Source organism: Ictalurus punctatus, chromosome 7 (genome assembly GCF_001660625.3).
Source record: "Ictalurus punctatus breed USDA103 chromosome 7, Coco_2.0, whole genome shotgun sequence".
Lineage (NCBI taxonomy): Eukaryota > Metazoa > Chordata > Actinopteri > Siluriformes > Ictaluridae > Ictalurus > Ictalurus punctatus.
In genome coordinates, this window is record NC_030422.2 from 12,129,428 (window position 1) to 12,147,599 (window position 18,172).

At 42.3% G+C, this 18,172-nt stretch overlaps 2 protein-coding genes across 3 annotated transcripts in view; both read left to right on the forward strand.

Moving 5' to 3' along the window:
• The first annotated feature begins 2,442 nt into the window (after nt 1-2,442).
• prkci (protein kinase C, iota) lies at nt 2,443-10,835 on the forward strand. Its single transcript, XM_053681158.1, has 18 exons — nt 2,443-2,770; nt 4,864-4,985; nt 5,200-5,289; nt 5,978-6,028; nt 6,238-6,323; nt 6,412-6,546; nt 6,870-6,927; nt 7,013-7,068; nt 7,247-7,423; nt 7,528-7,625; nt 7,787-7,873; nt 7,971-8,106; nt 8,307-8,394; nt 8,607-8,732; nt 8,886-8,965; nt 9,416-9,505; nt 9,827-9,942; nt 10,118-10,835. Exons 1-18 carry the CDS (start codon nt 2,691-2,693, stop codon nt 10,203-10,205), a joined length of 1,764 nt encoding a protein of 587 aa, XP_053537133.1. The 5' UTR covers nt 2,443-2,690; the 3' UTR covers nt 10,206-10,835.
• A 4,131-nt stretch (nt 10,836-14,966) lies between these two features.
• skila (SKI-like proto-oncogene a) overlaps nt 14,967-18,172 on the forward strand; it is an 8,699-nt gene continuing 5,493 nt past the window's right edge. For both annotated transcript variants that reach the window (XM_017471505.2, XM_017471506.2), the window contains exons 1-3: nt 14,967-15,111; nt 15,897-16,720; nt 16,816-17,121. In XM_017471505.2, coding sequence (XP_017326994.1) covers nt 16,013-16,720; nt 16,816-17,121 — 1,014 coding nt within the window. In that variant the 5' untranslated portion in view covers nt 14,967-15,111; nt 15,897-16,012. The remainder of the gene's footprint in view (nt 15,112-15,896; nt 16,721-16,815; nt 17,122-18,172) is intronic.

Consider the following 18,172-nt stretch of genomic DNA (forward strand, 5'->3'; position numbering starts at 1 on the left):
TTAATCCTAAAATGATACGGGGAAGATTAATTCCATTTCTGTAGGCATTAGGGAATCATGGAGTTCTCATCCATGTGAATTACTCAGGGGGAAAAATCTCTAACAACTGATAGATGATGAGCTGCACCAGTGAACTAGTAAATTGGACTAGTTAATGGACTAGTCAATTTGTTCAATCGAATAATTGCATGTCAGAATTCTGCTGTAATCAGTTCAAGTGGCATTACTGACATTTATGATGAAGCATATGGTGTATATTTGTCTGTTATGACTGTTGGGTGGACTATTTTGTATGAAACTATTTACACAATGAGCAGGTTGATACATGCACATGAGAGTAAGGCAGTTCTTTGGCAAAAAACAAGATAGACTATTTTGTTTAGCAAAGACCTGCTCAATGCATCACATGGTTAATGGAAGACAGCTGCATGCACATTTGAATTCCGTGTGAAAGCCACGAGAATCTCTTATACCACTTTGACTAAATGACTAATTGGTTTGCTGCACTTCACACAGTGTTTTGATGAGTTTGCCTACACAATGTGTTTTAATCATAGGCCTGGTTCTGTTCTCGTCTATAAACATACTGTTTTCATGAATGAAGTTTCTTTAAAGCAGCCATGTTGTTTGTTTGCTAATCAGACCAGAGGGGTTACGGTGAAAAATCAATTCAGTAAAACGAAATAATTTACACAAACGAATGTGATTGAATAAACCAAAATGGAGGATCTGCTACAGAAGTTGGTTCATGTTTAGAAAAGGGAAGTCGTTAAACTTCTGGCGTTTCTTTTTCATACGTTTATCAGAGCCGTAACGTTATTTACTCAAGTATTTGGTTTGACCCACTGAAGTACTTTGCTGGGCCCACATCTATACCACGCTCCACCAGACCACACAACGACCACACAACAACCCCTGATCTTGAGAATTGTATGCTTCATGACAACAGTTTGAGGAAGGAGCTGATCATTCACCAACGAAAACCCGTAGAGAAATACGTTGCAGATTTTGTTGTGGATGAACTTGGCTCTTATAAAACACCCGTGGGATGAAGTGTTAAACGAGCTGCGAGCCAGGCTTAATCATCCAACTCCAGTGCTTCTTTTGGCCGAACAGTCGAGAAATCTTCACAGCTATGTTCCAGAATCGAGCATCACCAAGGCAAAAATCTCATTTCAGATCAGAGAGGCAGAATTCACTTTCTCAAGAGCATTTCCTGAAGGGGACATTAAAACGATACTGCCTTATTTTAAAACCTGGAAGTAAGTAATAGCTCATACTTCCTCGTTTTGTGTGAGACTTCCGGTTCGATTCCACGCATGCGTGTAAATGTAACAAAGTAGCAAATGTCCTGTGAGTTATTGCTTGTTATTGGTTATAATAAATGTTTTTAACTGCAATGACAGTAACTTCTGATACCTAAGTACATTGCCAGTTATTTATCCAGGTGTAAGATTTCATGCGTTTTGTTCTGAACTATGAGCATAGCTACGTGACTCTGCAAGTTACTGTTACGAACAGACGTAGCTAATGTTAGCTTCCTAGCTAGTCGGTCGCACGGTTATATTAGAGAACAAACAACTCCTGAAATAATTTCATCCTTGTCCGCTTCAGCTGCTGTTTAGGAACACTGGACACCACTGGGCTTTCAAACGAACAGCTAATCTCAGTAACATCTCACTTCGGTCACACACCATTTAACATGATCCTGACCAGGATAAAGAGCTTAGTTAATGAAGAAGAACGAATGTTCCAAAAGTGAAACTTTCCCAGAAAGAGTGATGGGAGGATTAACTCCATATTAATCATGGTTTTGGAATTAGATGTTACACAAGTCCAGATACTTTTTATTATGTAGTGTAGCTTGGTGTTTGATGCAACATTATGCCCTGTACAGCGTCTCCTCATGAGTCACTACAAACAATAAACTGTCTAGAATATGGTGAGAACAATGTAGCTTGAGTAAAGTCTATTATTATTATTTTACATATGATTGTTCTTTATAAAAATAAATAAATAAACAAATGAAAAAGAGTGTGTGCATATTACAGTATGCACACTCAGCTAACCCTCTTCAGCCTCCCCTCCCCGCAACTCAGTTGGTATAATCTCAATGCGGATCAACGCATCTGTCCATTCAACGCAAAACATTTTTTTAACACATTAAATCCTTGGATACTTATCAAACCCATTAATTCGTTGAGTCATAATATCATATCCAGAAACGTCACTTTAGCTACTTTATTTTTTTATTATTATTTTTTATTTTTTTGCATTTTTAACTACGGATATGTTTGCACGCACCTCCCTGCGCATTCCACACTTGGTTCAGTCCAACTCTTTCCTCTTTGGTAGAATTCCAATTGTATTCTCACCCATACATAGTGCACTAGAGTGAAGTGCAGATACTATGCAAGGGAAAGTGCGCGTCTACAGGAAGTGGCGAATTATTTGGAATTCTGCCGTCGGCTGGAGAAGTTTTAGCTCTTTAGTTGTTCCTGTGAGCTCCGGTGCTCCTCCTTACACTTTTACAGGAAATACCGTGTTTATTCAGTGGATTTATTATTATTGTTGTTATTTTAGTTATAACCGTAAATATAAAGTTTTATTTAGTTTTTTATTTGTGTTGGTTGTCGTTCAGCCGACTGTCAGTTAGCTAGTTTAGCACTCGCTCACTCCCGGCGCTGAGGATGCCGACTGTGCGGGACAGCAGTGCGAGCCACCCGGGGGACAATCCGCACCAGGTCCGGGTCAAGGCCTACTACCGCGGGTAAGCGTGTGGCAGGAAACTACATTTCATTTTTACGTTTATTTCACATTTAAAACACTTCATCACCGTTTACACAATATACAGTCTCTGTGTTTTGGATAAAATCTCTCAGGTAGCTTTGAGGCTAAACTAAATTAGCGTTGTATGTTATTGGAGTGCTCGTAGTTCTTCGGTCTTTTAGTTCGTATTAATTAATTCATTTATTTATTAAAGTTTTAAAAAATGTATAGTTCATTACTATCGTTGCTGTTGTTGTTTTTTCTTAATTAAAGTTTACCGAAGTTTTTTTTTTATCATATGCCGTTTAGTTGTTTACTTCTCAGTAGTTTTTTAGTTATGACGTAGTAGTAATAATAATAATAATAATTTATTGTTAGTATTATTATTCTCAAATCATGTGGAGAATAAACCAGATTAATTTTTGATTGAGCGAATTGTTTATTAATCCCATCAAACGTTATGATTGATTATTTCTCTTTGTGTTATTCTTTACTAACTGTTTCATTTAATTTAGTTTTGTTTATAAATATTTGAATAAAATTAGTTTTATTATTATTATCATTCTGTTCTGCTGTCAGGGATTGTATTTAATGTTTACGGAATATGAAGGAAATCGTGCACAAATAGTATCTGTTTACAAATTCATTTAATTTGTTAATAAATTACACACCAAGTGTTGCTGTGTGTGTCTGTCACTGTCTTTGTAATGCAAAAGTACATTAATAACTACATAACCACCAAATTTATCTCCAACACACACACTCACATCCTCAGTATCGGTGTCTCTCTTTGTCTGGAAATAGTTCTATGTTGTAGTCACTCTGTGTGTGTGAGTGTGTGAGAGAGAGAGAGAGAGAGAGAGAGAGAGAGAATGTTGTCACTCAGGACCTGATAAACCTGTAATGTGAGGAGGTTGTTCCCATTTCCCTCCCTCCCCCCTCTCCCTGTCTGTCTCTCTTCCCCCTCTCTTTCTGTCTGTCTCTCTCCCTCCCTGTCTGTCTCTCTCCCTCCCTGTCTGTCCCCCAAGTCTGTCTCTTTTGCTCTCTGTATGTCTCTGTCTCTCTCTGTTTCTCTCTCTATCTTTCTATCACTCTCACTATCTGTGTCTCTCTCTCTTTCTCTCATACACACATACACACATTAGAATTGTGTATGTAGGTAGGTCTTACATGGTTTGTGTGACTGAGGAGTTTGTGGTTATTTTAGTAATAAAGTGTGGCTGTGAGTGTGATAATAAGATCCGTGGAACCCCCTGGATGACGGGTAATGGAAGAACCTCTACTTCATCACCCACTAATCCAAAGCCACAAGCTGCTGGAGGAGATCTGGATGGTTCAGGGGAAGAACGAGTAGAGCCTCTAATTATGAAGGTGCTCCTCTGCTGTGTTTGAGGAGCCGGAAGAGGACGGGACTCCGTCAATTGTGCATCTCCATGTCTCAGAATTGGGCAACTTTCAAGAAGTTTATGGAGATAAACTTCTGTAGCACACCTGAGAGAAGGTAACACCCTGTGCTTCACTGAGAAGTGTCTGGAGCTCTTCAGGCAGAAGTGTGCTCTGAGGAACAGCTGGAGTTCCCTGTGTAAGCAGTGGAAGACTATTCACAGAGCAGCAGCAGAACACGGCAGATTCAAAACGTGTGGAACATTTGTTATGGAGCAAGAGACTCTGGTGGAGTTTTCTTTCTTTTTTTTTTAAATAGATGTGGTTTTAAATTTGGGAACAACGGAAATTACATCTCTCTTTTCTTCATCTCAATCTTCTCTCTCCTCCTTTATCTTCTTCTCTCTTCATCTCAATCTCCTCTCTCTCTCTCCTACTTTATCTTCTTCTTTCTTCTTCATCTCAATCTTCTCTCAATCTTCTCTCTCTCTCCTTATTTATATTCTTCTCTCTTCTTCATCTCAATCTTCTCTCTTCTTCATCTATCTTCTCCATCTTTTCTCTTCTTCTCCTTCTTCTCTCTTCTTTGTCTCAGTCTTCTCTCTCTCTTCATCTTCAGTTTGCCTGTACATTGTCCTGCTCAACAATTTCTAATACTGTTTCATCAATTTATTTATGTTCTATGTCTGTGTGACCCGCCCCCCCTTCCAGGGACATCATGATCACACACTTTGAGCCATCCATCTCCTACGAAGGTCTGTACAGTGAGGTGAGGGACATGTGCTCTCTGGACAACGACCAGCTCTTCACCATGAAGTGGATTGATGAAGAAGGTCTTTCTCTCTCTACCTCTCTCTCTCTCTCTCTCACACACTCACACACACACACACACTTACAATATATACACATTCTTATAATCTTATCTATGTATACACTTGGTCTTGTATTAAATATGAATTATAATTAGACTCGCAAACTGCTGATTGCCATGTTTTATTTGATTGACACTGTGTGTGTGTGTGTGTGTGTGTGTGTGTGTGTGTGTAGGAGACCCCTGCACCGTGTCGTCTCAGCTGGAGCTCGAAGAAGCTCTCCGTCTCTATGAACTGAACAAAGACTCCGAGCTCATCATCCACGGTAAGTTCAGCTCCTCACCCTGATCCGTTCGCTCGGGTGGTTTGGAAAAAAACACGGAATTTTCCATTCCATAAACCGAGATCAGAGCAAGTCTGGCTCAGTTGCTATGCCAACGGTATGCTGTAAAGCAGGTTCTCTTAACACTTATCATTCACATCATATTCTCACTAGTAACTCGGAGACAACGATGCCAAGCACCGGAAGATGAGCTTCCATATTATATCTTGTGTCTGTGCACTAAGTGGCGGCGGAGATATTTCGTCTTTAAAAATTTTACCTACTGTGCACCTGTTAATTTAAGCATGCTGGTCAAGAGCTTATTTTGACAGAAAAAAAACAAACGGGGAAAAAGCAATCAGCCAGATCTGAACTAATCAGTGTATTTATTCAGAAGACTCAATTAACCAATCAGATTGGTGATGACTGAATGAAACGGATTTAGTACCGCCCACTCAGTAGTGACGACATTCACAACATGTGTTTAGACTGAGTTATTTAACAGATTGCGTCGCGCGTCCAACGTAGGACTTTTTCATCAACACACTCCCAACTATAGAAATTCTACTTGTATTAATTCTACTACTCTGTGATAACTTGATCACGCAACTTGCCATTCACGCAGATGTTTAGGGTTTGTTAAAACCGCTTTCTGGAATAGACCCTGAATCTGACTGTGTGTGTTCTGTAGTGTTTCCATGTGTCCCGGAGAAACCTGGAATGCCGTGTCCAGGAGAGGACAGTGAGTCTCCTCTCTCTCTCTCTCTCTCTCTCTCTCTCTCTCTCTCACACACACACACACACACACACACACACACACGTTTATTTATAATTAACTCCCAATCTGTGTTGATGTTTTGATTTTGGTGGCATGTTCTAAACATGAGGTACACTGTGTGTGAGTTTAATCTAACTTCACCTCACAGAGAGATACGCTGTGTGTGTGTTTAGAGTCGATTTATCGGCGTGGAGCTCGACGGTGGAGGAAACTCTACTACGCTAACGGACACGCCTTCCAGGCCAAACGCTTCAACAGGGTACAGATCATCACCACTAATAATAGTAATAATAATAATAATGTTGACTCTGTGATCTTTAACACGTTAACACCATGTGTGTGTTCAGCGTGCTCACTGTGCTATCTGCACTGACCGGATCTGGGGGCTCGGCCGCCAGGGCTTCAAGTGCATCAGCTGCAAACTGCTCATCCACAAGAAGTGTCACAAACTGGTCACACTGGAGTGTGGCAGGCAGATACAGGTACGTTGTTAATTACTCTGGATTAATTAACCATATACAGGTACAGTGTAGATTACTCTGGATTAATTAACCGAATACAGGTACGGTTTTGAGTACTCTGGGTTAATTAACCATATACAGGTACCATAAATTGGTACATCAGTTACAGTGTTAATTACACAGACACATGTAGGGTGTTCATTGTGGTGTTAGTTGTTCTGGTACAGGTATAGTGTTTATTGTGTATTGCTTACACAGACAGAGGCACCACATTAATTATGACAATCATATAACCGCAACATTAAGTAAGCGTTAATTAGTGTGTGTGTGTGTGTGTTGAGCAGGAGCCAGTGTTGGAGCGGGTGGACCCGGTGCCACACCCAGCTGAACACCCAGAGCCAGGTAATTAACCCTTATTTTTGGATGGTGTGTGTGTGTGATTTCACACTGCTGAGGATCTAATGTTCACTTTTTCTCTCTTGGTCAGTTCTTCCTCATAAGAACTCCAGTGAGAGCATCAACCATATGGGAGAGGAGCATGAGGTCAGAGTTCAACAATGATATAAGTGTGTGTGTTAGGGAGAGAGAGAGAGAGAGAGAGAGAGAGAGAGAGTGATGGTGGGCAGTGTTGACATTGTGGAGAAATATGATTAGAACTCAATACAGTTCTTGAGAATTCCCACAAAGATAGTAATACAGGTGTGTGTGCACGTGCATTCAGGCGGTGAGCAGCAGGGAACCAGGTAAAGCCCCCTCCAGTCTGGGTCTGTCTGATTTCGACTTGCTCAGGGTGATTGGCAGAGGGAGCTACGCTAAAGTGCTTCTCGTGCGCCTGAAGAAGACTGAGCGCATCTACGCCATGAAGGTCGTTAAGAAGGAGCTCGTCAACGATGACGAGGTATTTAACACCTTGTTTATGACAGTGTGCGTATTAACACCTCATACAATATCAGCTTCAGTGTTTCTGTGTTAACGTTGTGTTAATTGTGTGTGTGTGTACAGGACATAGACTGGGTGCAGACAGAGAAGCATGTGTTTGAACAGGCCTCCAATCACCCGTTTCTGGTGGGACTTCACTCCTGCTTCCAGACTGAGAGCAGGTTAGACATGCACGCGCACACACACGCACTTTTCCACAATGGAATTTGTTTGTTGTCTAGATATGAATAGGATGTGTGATTTGATACATGCCCACAGTTAATACTTTGTGTGTGTGTGTGTGTGTGTGTGTGTGTGTGTGTGTACACGTATGTACGTACAGACTCTTCTTCGTGATCGAGTACGTAAACGGAGGAGACCTAATGTTCCACATGCAGCGACAGAGAAAGCTTCCAGAGGAACACGCCAGGTAGGGAACAAGTACTGACTTGAGAGTGAAATTCACCTGTTTCAGGTGTGTTACCTCTGTGTGTGTGTGTGTGTGTGTGTGTGTGTGTGTGTGTCAGATTCTACTCTGCTGAGATTAGTCTGGCTCTGAACTACCTGCATGAGCGAGGCATCATCTACAGAGACCTGAAACTGGACAACGTCCTGCTGGAGTCTGAGGGACACATCAAACTCACTGACTACGGCATGTGCAAGGTGTGTGTGTGCGTGTGTGTGTGTGTGTATGGGTTAGTGAAAGTGCGTGTGTGTGTGTGTGTATGGGTTAGTGAAAGTGCGTGTGTGTGTGTGTGTGGAGGGGGGTACATGGCAAAAGAGGAAAGTTGGTCTCTAACTGAGCATCTACAAGGTGGCTTAAACTTTGTGTGTGTGTGTGTGTGTGTGTGTGTGTGTGTTAGGAGGGTCTGAGGCCTGGAGACACCACCAGCACATTCTGTGGGACCCCAAACTATATTGCCCCTGAAATCTTGAGAGGAGAGGACTATGGTACACGCACACAAATACTATATTTAATGCACCACCTTGCACACTAATCGCTTCTAGTATTCCTGTGTGTGTGTGTGTGTGTGTGTGTGTGTGTATATATATATGTATGTATGTGTGTGTGTGTGTGTGTATGTATGTATGTATGTATGTATGTATGTGTGTATATATATTTATGTATGTATATATGTGTGTGTATATGTATATGTGTGTAGGGTTCAGTGTGGACTGGTGGGCATTGGGGGTGCTGATGTTCGAGATGATGGCGGGCAGGTCTCCATTCGACATCGTGGGCAGCTCTGACAATCCGGACCAGAACACAGAAGATTATTTATTCCAGGGTAACACACACGGAGAATTACACTATCAACAAACCACCATATTTAGAAGAACAACAGAAGAGAGATGTGACGGTGTGTAAATGTGTTCATGATCTCGTGTGTGTGTGTGTGTGTGTGTGTGTGTGTGTGTGTGTGTGTGTGTGTGTGTGTCAGTGATCTTGGAGAAGCAGATCAGGATCCCCAGGTCTTTGTCAGTGAAAGCAGCCAGTGTACTGAAGGGATTCCTCAACAAGGTAAACACACACACACATTTGTGTCCCTGTAATACTACTACAAATAATTTTAAAAATATATTTTTATGTTGAGTCCTACATTAATCTTGCAAAATGCTTCCCGAATGCTGATTGGCTGATTACAGAGCCCCCTAGTGATGAACAAAATCAAACTATCCATTTTTATGACAATCCCAGACTTATTGGCAGGCTGTGGCCATATTGTTTACATATGACCGCTTAATTATGGTCTCTCAGCCAATCAGCACTAGGATTCTTTTACCCAGAGTAGGTTGTGAGTGGTTTATTCAGAGTTAACTCTAAGGGTTCAGTACTTGGGACCCAAACATATAACACTGTTACAGCGCCACCATCAGTTCACAAAGTAACTGCTGCTAATAACTTCAGCTATCTCACTCTTTCTGTGTGTGTGTGTGTGTGTGTGTGTGTGTGTGTGTGTGTGTGTGTCAGGACCCTAAGGAGCGTCTGGGTTGTCATCCTCAAACAGGTTTTGCTGACATTATGGCTCATCCTTTCTTCCGAAATGTAGACTGGGACCTGGTGAGTCACTCTGTCTTTGTGCCTGTCTGTCTGCCCATGCTATATGTCTGCCCCTCCTGTGGTCAGTCGGTCGGTCGGTCGGTCGGTCTGGTCTGTCTGTCCTGTCTGTCATTGTCCCTGGTCTGGTGTTTTGTCTGTCTCTCTGCCCCTGTCTGTCTCTGCCATGTTTGTTTGTCTCTGCCCCAGGTTATCTGTCTGTCTCTCTCTGCCTGCCCTAGTCTGTCTGATTAATTTATGTAGACTGGAGACAGAAGAGTCATTGTGTGAAACTGCTGATTACTCAGATCTGTGTGTGTGTGTGTGTGTGTGTGTGTGTTACAGATGGAACAGAAACAGGTGGTTCCTCCCTTCAAGCCGAACATCTCCGGTGAATTTGGACTCGATAACTTCGATGCACAGTTCACCAACGAGCCCATACAGCTCACCCCTGACGATGAGTGAGTGTCTGTCTGTCCCAAAGCATGAGAATACTGCTGTGTTCATCAACATGTTGCTCTGCCCCCAGTGCTGGATCAGTAATGCTGTAGAATAACCTCATCACCTGTACTGCTACAGCTCAATGCTAACTGCATCACTGCCCCAATCTAATGTGCGTGTGTGTGTGTGTTGCAGTGATGTGGTGAAGAAGATTGACCAGTCAGAGTTTGAAGGCTTCGAGTACATCAACCCACTGCTGATGTCAGCGGAGGAGTGTGTGTGAGGAGTGTGCGCGTGTGCTTACACACTCATTCAGCATCTGAGACCGATGGGGACTGTCCGTCCGTGTGTGTGCGCGCGCAGAGCTTCCATTGTTTTTGCCAAATCTCTGGGGGTTTTTTTTTTTGTTTTTGTTTTTTTTTTTTTGGTGCACACTCGCTCCTTACACTCATCTGTCTCACTCTCTCTACTGGTCTGTCTCACTATAGCTGTCTCCTTCTACTGGACCTTGGACACTAATGACCAAATTATACACTACATGTGTACGCACACATATTTGTTCATGAGCTCCAATATATGCTGTGTATCCTTTACAGTTCATTATGTGTTCCCCACACACACACACACACACACACACACACACACACACACACACATACATACACACACACTATATGCTACACACTACTCTTATTCTGTATACTCTGTGTGTGTGTGTGTGTGTGTGTGTGTGTGTGTGTGTTAGAGCTCTGGTATTCCCTCCTCTGTTTTTAGATGAAAAGAACCGCTCATGGAATTCCACTGTTCTTATTCCTGTTATTTTTATTATCGCTGTTATTATTTCTGTTCCTCTGATGAAGCTGTTAAATGGAGAAAAAATATCTGTTTTAAATAAAAACATATGGGATAATAACGATGATCAGATACTTATTACACTGTTAGTGCACTCTCATTACACTCCTCCACAGCGCGGCTGAGGTCTGAATTCTAATTAGTCAGAAGGTGTTGATTAATTACAAAGGTTGGGTTAGAAATTATTTATGTTTACATCAGATTATAGTAGCAGAGCATGGCTCTATTTATTGTCTTCCTGCCTCCTAAGCCCTGCCCAATTTAAATGCTTAATTAAATCATGAGTTTTTTTATTTGTGTTTTGGTTTTTTTGGGCCAGAAAAGAATCAGATGATCATTTTGGTGATAAACTGTAAAAACTGAACATCCAATGCCATATAATACACACACGGTACTGTAAAACTCGCTGTCTCACTCTCCCTGTCTCACTATCTAGTGCATTAATTAGATGTTTAATAAGGAGCTATTGATTAGCTATATTAGGAGCGGTTCTCTCCTAAATCCTAAATCCAGTCATGTTCACTTTCAAACATGAAGCAATAAAAACAGTCAGGTTCTGCAGGCTGCATCTGAATTAACCTCAATGCTAAATGCAGTTGTACACACTCTCTCTCTCTCTCTCTCTCTCTCTCTCTCTCTCACTCACACTCACACACACATACATCCTGCAGACTTAACAAATGGTACCTTAGCTTTGACCCTTGTGATCTGAGGTCATGTGACTGCACCGACCAGCAGGGGTCAGGAGGTCACAGTGGGAGACGCCGGGGTCAAGAGGTCAGTGTGAATACACTGTGTGTGAACTTTAAAGAAGTGTGTGTGTGTGTGTATGTTGAAAGACATGAAAACCTGACCGTGTAAAACACACACCGTGAGTGTAAATGTCACACTTGTTCGTGTTTGCCAACACTAGCTTAGCAGTTAGCTTAAAAACTGTAGCTGACTTTAACCTGTTACACAGTACAAGATGATCTGGTCACATTTCAAGAAAAGTCATTTATATTTTTTATGCAGTTTGACTGAAAAAGTAGGGAAAATCTACTTCTATTATTAAGTAAGGAATAATGCACTCTAGGATGTGCTGTTATAGGAAAATAATCCTTATTGCAGTTGTATCATGGTCCAGTGCAAAGCTGAGTTACTGTTACCACTACAAAGTTGATTATTTTCCAATAACAGCACGTCCCCAAGCATTTTATTCCTCTTATACCACAGCATTATAGCAACTATAAACAGTCTGTTCCTCACCAACCTCTTTTTTACTCTCTCTTCAAGTTAATAAGACAAAAATAAATAAATAAAACAAAACTTGTCCTCAAGATGTCGGAAAACGTATTTACAGCTTTACCTCTGGCTGTCACAATGTGCTGACACTGGAGACTCCTTCTGTAAACCTTACCTAAACATGTTTCTTCTTACAGAAAACTTCACCATATCATTTATCGATTGCACACATTTTTCTTTTTAATGCATTTATGTGGAACACCCACCATACGAGTCCCTGTGAATGAGCTGTTTCTATAGAAATGATAACACATTGGAAAGAGTGCATTAATATAAAGCTGTGACTATAATAATATTTATTTTAAAGACAGAGAGACTTATTTCTCAGGAGAGCATTTAGACTTCCAGAGAGCCGTCTATTGAACTGGAGTGTATTGAATTTCCGCCTCTTTATCCTTCACACACTGAATTAAATCAGGCATTGCAAATGCACACATGTTGCATGTCGTGTTACTGTGCTGCACAGTTTGACCAGCTGACAGACCCTGTATGTAATCAGAAATAATTTTCTTTTTCACTGCTGTTGGTTAAGTGTGTGTGTGTGTGTGGAGGAGGAGGTTCTGTGATCAGGACCTGGGACTGAAATGAAACAAAAACGTAGCACCTCAGGCCACATTCACTGTGTTCACTGTGTGAACTTTCAGAGTGTGAATGCAGTGTGGTGTTACTGAATGAGTGTGTGAATGCACTCTGACTCTTTAACATCTCAATACAGTCTGACAAATGGCTGCTGAGGAACTTTAACACAAACTGAGCAGCTCACCCAGGAGGAATATAGTTTATTTTTCTCTAATAATAGCACTTGTTGATATGAAGTTTTCTTCTTCGTGAAGTAAGGAGACATTTATGTAACATGTATGGAAGGAGTCTCCATCGTCAGCGCTTTGTAACAGTCAGAGGGAAAGCTGCTGGGAAAAAAACAAACAATAGAAACCCTCATAGAATTTGTAATGTTTTTAATGGAAACTGTAATGGTCCCTGTGTGTTTCTATTAGTAATTTGTTGCCTTCTATTGGTTACCAATGATGGTAATGGTTTTAATGGCTAGCTGATGAAACCATTAGAATTTCTGTGATGGTTTCTATTGTTTTTTTCAGCGGGGTAACTTTGAGATTTCAGACATCTCCAGGACAGATGAGTTTGCGCTTCTTTGCGGTTTCTCAGTAACATGACAAGCTGAATTGTCTGTTTGTTTGTTTGCTTTTGTCTTATTAACTTCAAGAAAGAGAATAAAGTGAATCTGGTCAGAGAACGACTGTTCATAGCTGCTCTAACGTAAGTGTTAACAGGAACCAACTTGTTTCGTCAACATTCTACATATTAAATGTAACTATAAACATAAAAAATGAGAATTCTTTATTAGATAAAAAATAGGTTGTTGGCCAAATGCTGTGGTATAAAAGGAATAAGACACCTGCTGTTATAGGAAAATAATCAACTTCCCTGCTGAAAAAAACAATAGAAACCCTCATAAAATTTGTATTGGTTATAATGGGAATTGTATTGGTTTTTAGGGAAGATGTAATGGTCCCTGTGGGTCTCTACTGGTAATTTGTTGCCTTCTACTGGTGGCATGTTATGACTAGTGGATACAATTAAAGACCAGTAATGGTTTTAATGGTTAGCTGATGGTTTATAATGATATTTGTAGTGAAAACAATTATAATTTCTATGATGGTTTCTATTGTTTGTTTGTTTGTTCAGCTGGATTTGGATAGTAAGTTATTTTGCTTCATATCAGGCACACTCCAAGTTTTTTATTCCTTACATATTAATTATAGGATGAAAAGAAAAACATTTTGAGTCAGTATTACTTTAACAACATGTTTAAACTAAACTGTGTGTCACGGTATTTCTGAGATGTCTACATGAATTGTGTCGGAAGTTGTTAGCAGTTAATTCGTGTAATAAACTGTATAATTTTAGTCATAAATTCTTTATTTTTTGTAATTATCAACACATTTGAGGTAAATGTTGATGTTTTGGATGTTTTTACTGTCACTGTGCCTATACACTGTCTTATGTGCTAGTCAAATATTCTTCTCAGCCACTAGCTAGTTTATTATGCTCCGGGTTCAGGTTTCCCTGTTGCTTAGCAACAGTGTTCTGACAAGTTTAATTACTTGAAGTGTGTGTGTCAGCTTCCCAATGTTAATTTGAAAACTGTACGTTGACGATTTCGCTCCTAAACTGGCTAAATTTTCTGCTAATTCAGAAAGCTGTGCGAGCTAAAGTGCTATCCCATAATTTCAGGAGCGCCGAGGGGCCGGTCACATGAATGGCGGATGCAGGTGAAGACGTTTCAACAGAAAAGAAATGTAAAATTATTGGGGTTTTTCCCCCGTTTCTCTCTCGCTCGCTCTCAAGTTATCAAAATACACTAAATTATATACAGTTGTTTTAAAGTAAATTGTAAAACCTTTCAGCTTTCCAATGATCGAAAGAGGTCACGGTGGTATTAGCTGTATCATTGCATCTTATTTTTCAAAAAAGAGAGATTTTATTTTTATTTAAAAGCCCCCCCCCCCGCCCCGCCCACTTAACTACACTGGATGCATCTTATTCTTTTAAATAAATAAATTAAGAGGTATGAATTGGAGACAGAGATTGCCGCACTGTCCTTTCTTGTGAAAAATAGTTTAATTGAAAGCTATAATAACTGAAATAACTTTATGGAAATGTTGACGAAAATAAAGCAGGTTAAACTCTAGCCCCGATCTCGTTCTCTCTGCAGAAATCATTTCGAAACTTGAACTTGTTTTCCCTGCGTCGATCAAAGGAAAAATCCGTTGTGTTTCAGAGCCCACCCGTTTATAGACGAACACGCCCTCTCCTTATCGCCCAGACGATTTCTCCGCGCTGTGATTGGCTAGCGCCCATGTTTCCCCCCAATCGTACTGCATTAAGACGGGGTTTGTACGAAATACGGGTAGGAAGCGCAATCTGGTGACGTTTTCACGTCTCGCGCTGTCGAGAGAAACCCAGACTGAGTGATTTAGAGACAGAGAGCGACATAGAGAGAGTGAGAGAGAACGAGAGTGAGCTTGAGCACGGTAAGGTCCTTTAAATCCTCTTAAATTCTGTCCGTGGGAATATAATCTGATAGAAAGTGTGTCGTTATCGTAGCTACGTATTTTCTCTCGTGTTCCTTCGTTTTGCTTCGAAAGACGAGATGTCTGAGGCGAATTTTCTCTCTCGCGAAGGCTCGCGCCGCGATAACATCAGCAGAGCCTTCGTTAGCCGAAAAGCTAACTAGCCTGGCTTCTCCTTCAGATTATTTCCGGTAGTACACACGAATTTAAACACATACTTAATTAAAGTTTATATTTTAACCTCTATGCGTGAGTTTGAGTGAGTGTAACGTTTTGGCTATGGTGTGGTGGTCCCCCCCCCAGTTGGATTTAGCGCATTATGGCTGTGTTCCAAATGGCGGCCTGTAGCGCGCTACATACGGTGTAGCCGCAGTCATTCAGTGCGACATGTAGTGCACCTAAGTAGGGAGTAACGAGTCGTTCGGGATTCAGCGCAGCTTTAGTGCTCTCCATTGAGATGTCTCTCTAAGGGGCTTACACTCGGGCTCGGTGGGATTTACCTCAGACACGTTGTTTATTTCAGATTTTTATATATTTTTATGTATATTGTTAATTTTTATTGTTAATATAAAAAGTGGAATATGTGTGTGGGTTTAAATAGTTATTCAGTGTGTTAGAAATGGGAACTGAGAGGGAAATGTCTCTGATATTAAAGAGAGAGGGACTATAATAAATACTAAAAATTAAACTTTATTCATACTATGGTTTTCAGCTCTTATCTACAGTTACTGTTTTATTTTTGACAGGAAGTGGAGCTGCGTCCCCATGCCAGTACTGAGAACGGAACGTCTTTCACAGTGAGACAAGCCAACGGGAGGTGTGAGACAGGTGTGGGCAGAAAGGTGACGGTGTGTGAGACGGCATGGCAAGCGTGACTGTGCCGGTTAGAGATGTGAGTGCTCTGCGGTGCGGGGTGAAGCGTGTGTGCAGGGACAGACCGGAGGATGCTCCTATAAAGAAGCGCGTGATGGCGGAGATGAAGCTGACGCGCAGGGTGAAGCGCGAGGAATCGGAGTGCGATAAAGCCTTGGACCTGAGTCCAGGTCTCAAACATACGCTGGCTCAGTTCACACTGAGCAGCCGGAGCTCGCTCGGGGGACCGGCTGCTTTCTCCGCCCGCACCGACGCGGGCTCGGCGCAGACCCCTATGACCCCTCCCCTTCCTTCACCCTCCATCCTGGGGGTGGGGCCTCTGTTGGTGCCTAGTGACAGGTCGACGGAGCTGATGCACTCGGTGTTGGAGGGCGAGTCGATCTCCAGCTTTGTGGTGGGCGGAGAGAAGCGCCTGTGTCTGCCGCAGGTTTTGAACTCTGTGCTGCGAGACTTCACATTGCAGCAGATTAATGTCGTGTGTGACGAGCTGTACGTGTACTGCGCCCGCTGTGATGCCGACCAGCTGCACGTCCTCAAAGTGCTGGGCATCCTGCCCTTCAACGCCCCGTCCTGCGGCCTCATCACACTGACCGACGCGCAGAGGCTGTGCAATGCGCTGCTCCGCCCTGGCTCCGCCCACAACCACACCCAGACCGGGGCGAAAATTTCAACTGTTAATGGACAGTTTGGCTTCCAGGTCGGTGATGAAACAAATGATGGTCTCCTGCAGCATGGCTTTATTTTGTTATTCGGTGTTAAAATGTTGTGTACCATGTTCTTTTCTCTGTCCAGGTGGAGCACCGGTGCCTGGGGAAGTGCCGCGGCGTCTTTGTGCCTCAGTTCTACGTGCGTCCAGACGCACCGTGCGTGCAGTGTGTGGAGTGTCAGCTGCTGTTCTCGCCTCAGAACTTCGTCATGCACTCGCACCGCGCACCCGACAAGCGCACCTGCCACTGGGGCTTCGACTCCGCTCGCTGGCCGCTCTACCTGCACCTGAGCCGCCGCTACGAGGGCACCGCCGACCAGAACAAACTCAGCACAGTGCTCCAGCAGATGAAGGAGAAGTTTCACCTGCAGTCAGACACGCCCCTGGACCAGGTGAGAACGGCTCGCTGTCACACGTGCTGTAAAGTGTTTCTGCTAAAATAAACTTGATAATCTGTGTGTGTGTGTGTGTGTGTGTGTGTGTGTGTGAGAGAGAGAGAGAGACAGACAGACAGACAGACAGACAGACAGGTCTGACTTGGCATTTGTTCTGTAGAGTTGTTTTCATAAACCACAGCTGACCCAGTTTCACAGCAGGTGGTGTGTGTGTGTGTGTGTGTGTGTGTGAGTGAGAGAGAGGGGGGGGGGGTTTGTAGAAGAAGACATAGTTAGCTTCCTTGGTCACGGTGGGGTCACACACTAATAAACCGTCTGCAGTGTGTGTGTGTGTGTGTGGTAACAGTAATGCTGAATCAACCTGTTGTTTATCTGTCTGTCTCTGACTGCCTCTTTGTTCTTGTACATTTGTTTCTCTCTCTTTGTGTGTGTGTGTGTGTGTGTGTGTGTGTGTGTAATAAACACTAATGATGAGTCAATGCAGAATAATCTGACCTCTTTCTCTTTTTATACACACACACACCATCTGTTTGTTTGTGTGTTTATTACTCTGTCTCTCTTTTGTCTGTCTGTGGAATGATCTGATAACCAACACACACACCATTAGCACGACTGACTGTGCCATCATTGATTAATCCAGTTACTGATGGGGAAACATACACACACAGTCTGAGTGTGAGTCAGTGTCTGGGGAAACTTGTCTGACTTCATCACACTGCTGCTGTGAGTCACCGACACGCACTGGTCTCACTACTGACATCGGACTGGTTTCATCTTGCGCATACACACACACACACACACACAGATGAGAAAAGTTTCTGCGAAAGTGGGAACGGAAATCGAAAAGCGAACAGTGAGACCGAACAGTGAGACATGGGGACTCTGATGGTTTTTTTTTTTTTTGGTTTTTTTTTTTACAAGAATACAGCTGGATGATGTCACCACACAGCTGGATTAAACCGTTCTGTCCTCCCAAGTGCTGTACAGTCTTAGCAAGACATAAAACTACTTACAACTGTGTGTCTCTGTCTCTGTCTGGTCTGTCTCA